General features: G+C 45.7%; 1 protein-coding gene and 3 pseudogenes across 1 annotated transcript; all 4 read left to right on the top strand.

Moving 5' to 3' along the window:
• Nucleotides 1-6: 6 nt before the first annotated feature.
• Nucleotides 7-4,127, top strand: LOC109476289 (annotated as a pseudogene).
• Nucleotides 4,128-4,432: 305 nt separating this feature from the next.
• LOC109477020 lies at nt 4,433-5,477 on the top strand (annotated as a pseudogene).
• Nucleotides 5,460-6,867, top strand: LOC109475880. The gene is made up of 4 exons (XM_019776697.1): nt 5,460-5,535; nt 5,943-6,065; nt 6,449-6,742; nt 6,860-6,867. Exons 1-4 carry the CDS (start codon nt 5,460-5,462, stop codon nt 6,865-6,867), a joined length of 501 nt encoding a protein of 166 aa, XP_019632256.1.
• A 285-nt stretch (nt 6,868-7,152) lies between these two features.
• LOC109477010 lies at nt 7,153-10,165 on the top strand (annotated as a pseudogene).
• The last annotated feature ends 238 nt before the right edge of the window (nt 10,166-10,403 follow it).

The raw sequence follows: 10,403 nt of genomic DNA, 5'->3' as shown, positions 1-10,403 counted from the left end.
ACTCACTGGATCATGAGCGGGGAACCGCCATACGACCTCATAGAAACGGATCCGAATAGGTAACGCTAACAACATACAGGTCTATTCACTTAATTACCTCTCATGTATGTTTGCTATGGAGTGTCTGCAGTAGACGCCTCATAGGTTGGTTAGCACTTGAACGAAGCTATGATGCTTGGCCAATGTTGTAGTTGTAAAGGTGCCAGTGTCTTTCTTGATATAATGCAATATGTCTTGCAGGTTTTGTGAGTCGTGGTGCAACAGGAACTTCGTTGCGACGAGATGTAGAGAATCATTTGGGTTCAACAACATCATCATCTGGCCGAAGGAAGAACGTCCCGCCGGGCGACCGACGACACGTGTGAGCGGCATCTACCAGGCTCTCCTGGACAAGGGCGCAGAAATGGGCTTCCACTCGGGTAACATGTACAGCTGATCACGATGACGTGATGACGTTATGAGTAAAAGTTATAACAGCTTAAGTAGATGGGAAGAGAATAGCGATGTTACATCGGTGTTGTCAGACCAGGCTACCAACCATTGATCTTCGACAAGCTAGTGCGCCATATTAAGTTGGCTATTTTGCAGTGATTGAAGATAATAGACTATTTTTAAATAATAGCTTCTTTGTCATTTTATTGTATGATTCATTACAAGATTTAGTTCTGTGAACAAATCTTACAGATACTTGAACTCCACAGTTTACATCTGTATGTAACAAAATGGTTCCGTGCCTGTGCTCTTATATTTACAGGTTGGGAGCAGCCCAACTGGTTTGCTAAAGAAGGTGACGCCCCCGGCTACCGTCCCAGCTTCAGACGCACCAACTGGTTCTATCCGGTCGAGAGGGAGTGCGAACTGGTTCTATCCAAGGCTGGGGTCATTGACCTGACACCGTTCGGAAAGTTTGAAGTCGGCGGTCCGGATGCAGCCAGGTTGCTGGACTACTTGTTCGCGAACAATTTACCCCAGGTAAAGTGATGAGACTGTCATATATAGATCGATGAACCACTCTTACTTTATCAAGGGGAAAGTACAATCTTGAAAGTTCAAGTGATTGACAGCTATAACCATAGCAGTACCCTACTAGGTTCTTAACAATATCTAGCCTAGAGAGGACAGCCCCCCTAGCTAGTAGCTTCCTTTAAGGCCACAGGAAGTAAATTTTATAAATGGCATCCTCCGCAGACACCAAATCTAATTCGAAAGGGGAAAAAACAACAACAAGGCGTACCAAAAAAAAAAAAAACAAGATTACTACATTTTCCAATTTTTACATTATAAACCTTGTTAAATAAGAAATGATGCCTATACCTCAAGTGCTGTCTTTTTCTTTACTTTAAATCGTACTCGAGTACTCGAACTTTGTTTGAAGCAGGTTGGGAGAACGCGTGTCAGCCACATGTTGACCCCCAGTGGGGGCGTGTATGCGGAGATGACGGTAACCAGACTTGGAGAGGACCAATTCTTCCTCGTCACGGGTTCAGGCTCCGAGCTGCATGATCTCAGGTACATTTTCAGGTTCTCCAAGAACCCATGGGTGACAGGTGAATCCAGTTCTCCTGTTGGAATATTAGTGTAACGTTAAGAATATCAATGAGATGCTAAGCACGCCATGGTGAATGCTTTTACTTTTACTTAGTTTTAGTACTAAAATACTCCGGCGACATGGGCCACTTCTTACCATGATGAAAATCTTGAAGAGTGATAAGCCAGGCTGCAAAATTTTTATTGAAGTTTGTACACGGAAAATATAGATTTTTCAAATCGCAATTGGAGTTTTAAAGTGGAGGAATATGAAGACAGCCGAGTTCTTTCCCACAGATGGATAGAGAACCATGCATGGAAGGGCGGCTACGACGTGGTCATTACCAACGTCACTGACGACATGGGCGTGCTCGGGATCGCAGGTCCTCGGTCCAGGAGGGTCCTGGCAAAACTGACCTCACATGACCTGAGCAAGGAGGGGTTCAAGTTCCTCAGCTGCCAACAGCTCAGTCTGGGTGGGGTTCGCGTCAAAGCCGTTAGGATATCGTACACAGGTGAAATTTAAACAACAAACAAACATGATATACCTGCCAGGAATCATTAGATAGACAAATTACTAGTATTATATTTGCAGGCAGTTTTCGTCGCATTTCCCGTACGCACCCACGGACTATAATGTTCTACCCCAAATCACAGGGAAATAATGACAACAACATGGCGGCCTAGATGTCTAGATCAATTGAAAGTTTCCAGCCAAATTTTCATCAGACTAAAACGTTGCATGTTGTCTTGCAAAGATATTTCTGCAAAATTTCACTGGGTTTTGTGTACATTAATAAGGCTAATCCACAGCTCCTAAAACCATCACTTCTGTTGCAAGGTGAGCTGGGCTGGGAGTTGTACCACGCCAGAGAGGACACAGCCCGGCTGTATGAGGCCCTGATGTCGGCAGGACAGGAGTTTGGACTGGGTGACTTCGGCACTTACGCCATGGGCTCCCTCAGGCTGGAGAAGGGCTTCCGGGGCTGGGGGGCTGAGGTAAGGAACAACTGAAACATTCGACGACAACTTATGCTTAAGCTTCGTCTGTGTGCTTTTTAAAATTCTTGATTAACTGGCAATACATTTCGTCGTGGCGGTAGTGAAACTAGTTTCTCGAGATATAAACATAAATTTGTCAGCTCAAAGACCAGAAACTTTTGTTTATCTCGCTGCAAACATGCTTGTACACTCTTGAACGGTTTAGCAATTCGCAACGTTCGGAACTAGTTGTAAGGATTAATTTCTTATACAGCCTTGAACTCATTTCAGATGACAGTGGATAACAACCCTCTAGAAGCAGGTCTTGGTTCCTTCATCAAAATGAGCAAGGTATGCAAAGTTTCATGATCAGGGCATTTCTGTAACTACGAGCAAAACATTTTTCTCCACCTGCTAGAATCATTGGCTGTGTGGAGGTAGCCATGAGATCCTGTGAGGTATTTTTCTATAGTGTACAGCTATGTTACGATGTACTGTGATTTGTCTTAGTACCGTGTCCAGCCATGTTATTACGCTGTACTGTGATTTGTCTTATACATGTAGTACCATTGTACACGTGACGATGTACTATACTGTGTTCAGCCTGCAGACTTCATCGGTAAGGCGGCCCTGCAGCAGCTGCAGCAGGAGGGTCTGACCCGGAAGCTGGTGTGTCTGACTGTGGAGGTGGAGGAGGATGGTCCTGATGCTGAGGGAACGAGACCATCTGGCACCAGGGGAGGTCAGTATCCCTGTCATCACTTGTTTATTTCAGTCCGTTCAAAATCTATCTGGATTACGTTGTGAATACATGTGTAATCAGCACAGTTTAAAAGAAGGTCATGTCCAACGATGATATGTGCAGTCTTCATTGATTGATCGATTGACTCATCTATCTGCTGTTTACCAGGTGGTTGGGTTTTACGACCTCCGGAGCGTACGGTTACCGGGTACAGGAGTCCCTAGCCTACGCCTACGTCCCGTTACATCTCGCCCAGCCGGGAACTGTGGTGCAGGTAGAGTTGCTAGGGAGCCGCCGCCCAGCAAGGGTGCAGCAGGAGCCGCTGGTCAAGAGGGCTAGAGAGGAAATATAAGTACTGTGCAACGGTGCGCTAAGCAAGCTCGTTTTAGAAACGTCGACTATGAATAGGAAAAGCCATGATAACTCTTAAAATTTTTAAATAATGCTGGCAGGTAATGTAGTAGAATGACTGCCTTAGAAGTCCCCAACACTCTATAAATGCAACATAATTATTCCTATAGTTTTACTCTAGTCGTACCTCTTGATCATGAACATACTTCGTGCCGTGTCCTATACACGACTGTCCAAGGAATGCCCTGTTGCAATCGTGCGACGAATGTGACTAGGCCCTAACTGAGGAATTACCCAAAACGTTGTGTAAAATCGTTGCAATATACCAGAATCCCGGGGGTACATCTTTAACGACTGAAATAATGATATTAATGATGATAACCCTGGTAAACGCACATCAGGACATTTTATAACTATCAAAGTACCACAGCTTTCTCCACTTACTGCAATCAATGCCATTGGCTGTGGGGAGGCAGTCATGTTACGCTTACGACGAATGTGTGTGAAACTAATTAAAACTCTTGTTTCTCCTTTCTAGTTTCCTAGTATCGTCATGTTGGTAGTGTATGTTCGATGTGTTGAGTTTGATGTGTTGAGCGCTCAGATTATATTCCTTGAAATTGCCGACGTAGAAATTGCACCATAGTCCCAAACATCCCAGAGCTTACTACTAGTATAGATCTCCGTGGAAGCGCTCTTAAATTCAAAGCTCCCCAGCTGAGAGTTTTAAGTGCTCTCCCGTGGTAAACGGACAGGCGTCACTGCACAATTGATACATTGTACCCACAGCGAGAGACTGTGTAAACTTAAACAGCTGCCCTCCCTCGCTAAATATCGTACAGTCCCCAAACCCCTATATTTGTATAGCAGAGGTGCCCTTGTGCTGGTGTGCATGAAGAAACCTTTAATCTTTGAATCGATAACACCCGTAGCGTAAGTCTCACATGCTGTAAGATGTCTCAAGAGAAGGGAGAGACGGCAGATGAGTTCGGCTTGAGAATGGTGAAAACCGTCTCTTCTGGGTTCGTCACCCTGGCGATGTCCATGGGCGTCCGCACAGGCCTGTTCCGCCACCTGGCAAGTATGGACGGTCCGAAGACGTCTGCACAGATCGCAGAGATGGCAAACATGAAGGAGAGGTAAGCTGTGTGGTTTAAGGGCTAGTCAACAACAGGCTCAAGGTTCACAGTAACGTTTAGGCTCAGATGACTTCGACCAAGTTCAACTTGGGGGCACTTATGTTGTGTTATAGGTCTCACGACATTGGGCTAAACCAACGGCCTTGGTTAAACATTAACAGTTATGTCCAGATATGTGGCTGACATTGGCTGACCCGGATTTCACCTTTGGCATTAATTTTTCACGTTTTCTTCAGCAGTACCGAAACATGTCGCCAGATGGGGAGCTTTGAAATTGATGTGAGTCCATGGGAAAGAAAAATACATTTGCACATCCATCGTTTTCTACCTCCGTGGATGGAGGTTTTGTTATCAGTGTGTTTGTTTGCTTGTGTGTCCGAAGTTATTTGAATACAGTCGAGTCGCAGGTAGTGAGGGAGAAATTGTGTGACCACAGACTGACAGGGAGGTCGAATTGGTGGTCAAAATTGTCTCAGCAGGCTAGGAAGAAGTGACATTGGAATAGACACAGAATCAGCGAACAATTCACCATAATAAAACAGTAAATTTTTAAAAATTGTTTGCTTTTCCTCCTCACGATTAGGTACGTTCGCGAGTGGCTGGCCGTGATGGTGACCGGTCAGATTATTGACTACGACAAGGAAAAGAAAACCTACTTCCTACCGAAGCACAGGCTGAGCGCCTTGTTGCCTGACGCGGGAATGAGCAGCATCGGGAACATGTCACACCTAATGAGCCAGGTTGCTCGGGTTGCGGGTGACGTGGAGGACTGCTTCCTAGCAGATGGGCCCAAGGGTCAGTGTTTGTGTCGTTTATTGAGCATAACCCGTAAGTAAAACACAAGCTTTGTCACGAAAGTACGCCCGGGCTGTAAGGTTTGAACCACTCACATACACCTTGACACCTACTCTACAGTGCGGTGGGATCCGAAGTTAATTAGGTGTATGCGGTTCTCTTCAAATACGCGAGACATCTGGCTTTACTTACGTCCCATCCGAGAGGACGTCCCTAACCAAATCTAGGTACTCATTTCCACCTTTCCTAAGGACACAACAGTGGAACTTGCCAGGCCTAGGGATTCAAACCCAGAACCTCTAGACTCTGAGTTAACAGTCCTAACCACCAGACCACCTTGCCACCCAACTGTTTATCGCTTGTCATTATTTTATACTAACTAATTCCACTTTCCTTTTCATCAAAAGGTCTACCGTATTCGGCCTATCCAGAATTCCATGCGTTTATGGGAGATATGAGGGAGATGCAGCATAAGACCAGTCTGGTGGACAAGTTTCTACCTACCATTCCAGGATTGCGGGAAGACCTGGGTAAAATAGTCACGTTTCAACACAGCAGACTTGTATATATAAGACTTGACATTTGATGAATACAATGTCATTAGGATAGGAGATAGGAGTACTGAATTGCCTCACCTTTGAATCTGCCAGTTGTACACGTACGTACGGAGTTTATGTCTCCTCAGCTAACAATGAGTAGGGAAGCAAATCTACTCCGTTGTTTTTCCAGGGTTGGAACGTTGTCTTTATGTGGAATTTTGTTTTTCTTTGTCCTTGTTGTAGATCAGTCACAATACATCGAGTTACAGCTATAGCTGCAGGCACTTAAAGAAAAGTAGCAATCGTCTTCGGATTGAATTCTATTATCAAACACATTCCATGGTATTCATACTTCCTATTCTGTATCCGCCCAGAATCAGGAATTCGAGTTCTGGACGTGGCGTGCGGCAGGGGCATCACCACTCTCATCCTGGCCCAACACTTCCCAAACAGCACGTTCGTCGGTACCGACCTCTGTGAGGACGCCATCCAGTGGCCGAGCGAAGAAGTCAAAAAGCGCGGATTGGCCAACATCACGTTCCAGGTGCAGGACCTGGCCAAGATGCCTGCTGATTGGTCGGATTCCTTCGACTATGTCCTAGTCTGGGACGGCGTGCACGACCAGGCCGACCCTGAGCGCGCNATCAGGACATTTTATAACTATCAAAGTACCACAGCTTTCTCCACTTACTGCAATCAATGCCATTGGCTGTGGGGAGGCAGTCATGTTACGCTTACGACGAATGTGTGTGAAACTAATTAAAACTCTTGTTTCTCCTTTCTAGTTTCCTAGTATCGTCATGTTGGTAGTGTATGTTCGATGTGTTGAGTTTGATGTGTTGAGCGCTCAGATTATATTCCTTGAAATTGCCGACGTAGAAATTGCACCATAGTCCCAAACATCCCAGAGCTTACTACTAGTATAGATCTCCGTGGAAGCGCTCTTAAATTCAAAGCTCCCCAGCTGAGAGTTTTAAGTGCTCTCCCGTGGTAAACGGACAGGCGTCACTGCACAATTGATACATTGTACCCACAGCGAGAGACTGTGTAAACTTAAACAGCTGCCCTCCCTCGCTAAATATCGTACAGTCCCCAAACCCCTATATTTGTATAGCAGAGGTGCCCTTGTGCTGGTGTGCATGAAGAAACCTTTAATCTTTGAATCGATAACACCCGTAGCGTAAGTCTCACATGCTGTAAGATGTCTCAAGAGAAGGGAGAGACGGCAGATGAGTTCGGCTTGAGAATGGTGAAAACCGTCTCTTCTGGGTTCGTCACCCTGGCGATGTCCATGGGCGTCCGCACAGGCCTGTTCCGCACCTGGCAAGTATGGACGGTCCGAAGACGTCTGCACAGATCGCAGAGATGGCAAACATGAAGGAAAGGTAAGCTGTGTGGTTTAAGGGCTAGTCAACAACAGGCTCAAGGTTCACAGTAACGTTTAGGCTCAGATGACTTCGACCAAGTTCAACTTGGGGGCACTTATGTTGTGTTATAGGTCTCACGACATTGGGCTAAACCAACGGCCTTGGTTAAACATTAACAGTTATGTCCAGATATGTGGCTGACATTGGCTGACCCGGATTTCACCTTTGGCATTAATTTTTCACGTTTTCTTCAGCAGTACCGAAGCATGTCGCCAGATGGGGAGCTTTGAAATTGATGTGAGTCCATGGGAAAGAAAAATACATTTGCACATCCATCGTTTTCTACCTCCGTGGATGGAGGTTTTGTTATCAGTGTGTTTGTTTGCTTGTGTGTCCGAAGTTATTTGAATACAGTCGAGTCGCAGGTAGTGAGGGAGAAATTGGTGTGACCACAGACTGACAGGGAGGTCGAATTGGTGGGTCAAAAATTGTCTCAGCAGGCTAGGAAGAAGTGACATTGGAATAGACACAGAATCAGCGAACAATTCACCATAATAAAACAGTAAATTTTTAAAAAATTGTTTGCTTTTCCTCCTCACGATTAGGTACGTTCGCGAGTGGCTGGCCGTGATGGTGACCGGTCAGATTATTGACTACGACAAGGAAAAGAAAACCTACTTCCTACCGAAGCACAGGCTGAGCGCCTTGTTGCCTGACGCGGGAATGAGCAGCATCGGGAACATGTCACACCTAATGAGCCAGGTTGCTCGGGTTGCGGGTGACGTGGAGGACTGCTTCCTAGCAGATGGGCCCAAGGGTCAGTGTTTGTGTCGTTTATTGAGCATAACCCGTAAGTAAAACACAAGCTTTGTCACGAAAGTACGCCCGGGCTGTAAGGTTTGAACCACTCACATACACCTTGACACCTACTCTACAGTGCGGTGGGATCCGAAGTTAATTAGGTGTATGCGGTTCTCTTCAAATACGCGAGACATCTGGCTTTACTTACGTCCCATCCGAGAGGACGTCCCTAACCAAAGCTAGGTACTCATTTCCACCTTTCCTAAGGACACAACAGTGAAACTTGCCAGGCCTAGGGATTCAAACCCAGAACCTCTAGACTCTGAGTTAACAGTCCTAACCACCAGACCACCTTGCCACCCAACTGTTTATCGATATCGCTTGTCATTATTTTATACTAACTAATTCCACTTTCCTTTTCATCAAAAGGTCTACCGTATTCGGCCTATCCAGAATTCCATGCGTTTATGGGAGATATGAGGGAGATGCAGCATAAGACCAGTCTGGTGGACAAGTTTCTACCTACCATTCCAGGATTGCGGGAAGACCTGGGTAAAAATAGTCACGTTTCAACACAGCAGACTTGTATATATAAGACTTGACATTTGATGAATACAATGTCATTAGGATAGGAGATAGGAGTACTGAATTGCCTCACCTTTGAATCTGCCAGTTGTACACGTACGTACGGAGTATATGTCTCCTCAGCTAACAATGAGTAGGGAAGCAAATCTACTACTCCGTTGTTTTTCCAGGGCGGGAACGTTGTCGACGTCTTTATGTGGAATTTTGTTTTTCTTTTGTCCTTGTTGTAGATCAGTCACAATACATCGAGTTACAGCTATAGCTGCAGGCACTTAAAGAAAAGTAGCAATCGTCTTCGGATTGCATTCTATTATCAAACACATTCCATGGTATTCATACTTCCTATTCCGCCCAGAATCAGGAATTCGAGTTCTGGACGTGGCGTGCGGCAGGGGCATCACCACTCTCATCCTGGCCCAACACTTCCCAAACAGCACGTTCGTCGGTACCGACCTCTGTGAGGACGCCATCCAGTGGCCGAGCGAAGAAGTCAAAAAGCGCGGATTGGCCAACATCACGTTCCAGGTGCAGGACCTGGCCAAGATGCCTGCTGATTGGTCGGATTCCTTCGACTATGTCCTAGTCTGGGACGGCGTGCACGACCAGGCCGACCCTGAGCGCGCGCTGCGGGAAATCTTCCGCATGGTCAAGTCCGGAGGGCGCTTCTCCATGGTCGACATCAGGGGACACACTGAACTTGCCGACAACATGACTGACCCAGGGAGTCCCATACCGTATGGCATCAGCCTGCTCCACTGCATGCCAGTGTCGCTGTATTTTGGTGGGAAGGGTCTCGGCTCCATGTGGGGGCAGGAGCTGGCGTCTCAGATGCTGCAGGAAGCAGGATTTTGCCGATATACAGCTGCTGGACGTGTTTAACAGTCCCGGAGAACTTCACTTCTTGTGTAAGAAGCCGTGATTGGGCATGGTCCTACCTACAAGGTCATGTACATGTATGAGGGTCTGCATAGGGGCATCCCAGGAACGCTTAACAGTAAATTTAGGAGGGCCATAACGCAGTTAATTCGGGCGGGCCATTGAGCTATAAACGCTTACCGATAAATTAACGATGAATCAAGTTAATGATTGTGGATCAATTAAGTTGTTCTTGTATAACTTAGTGCTTAACGATAGCTTAAGTTGTTCTTGTAAAAGTAAAGGAGCTTTCATGGTATAAGTTAACGCTAGTCAACGATCAGAAAGTCAACGACGCTAGTCAACGACCAGTTAACGCTTAACGATGAATTAAGTTGTTATTGTATAATGCGTTCCCGACAACGTTAAATACTAGTAAGCGGCCGGCTACGATTTACGATGAAATAAAATGGCTCATTTATATTTAATATGCTTTATGGAAAAAGAAGCAGAACTCCATGTATCTGTAATAAAAGAAACGATTTTAAGATTTGCAGTACTTGTTTTCTTGAAATATACAACACTGATAACAATATTTACGTTTAGATCGATACTATTACTGCCAATAGTTGCATTGTCTTACGTATAGGGCTTTGTTCGTACTATTTGGTCAGTCTGTAACTTTCTGATGGTCGACCACTGACGAACTTTCAGACGTTGC

This window comes from Branchiostoma belcheri, unplaced genomic scaffold (genome assembly GCF_001625305.1).
Source record: "Branchiostoma belcheri isolate BF01 breed outbred unplaced genomic scaffold, Haploidv18h27 scaffold104, whole genome shotgun sequence".
Classification (NCBI taxonomy): Eukaryota; Metazoa; Chordata; class Leptocardii; order Amphioxiformes; family Branchiostomatidae; genus Branchiostoma; species Branchiostoma belcheri.
The sequence above is the reverse complement of the archived record's forward strand: the minus strand, read 5'-3'. Positions and strand labels throughout refer to the sequence as shown.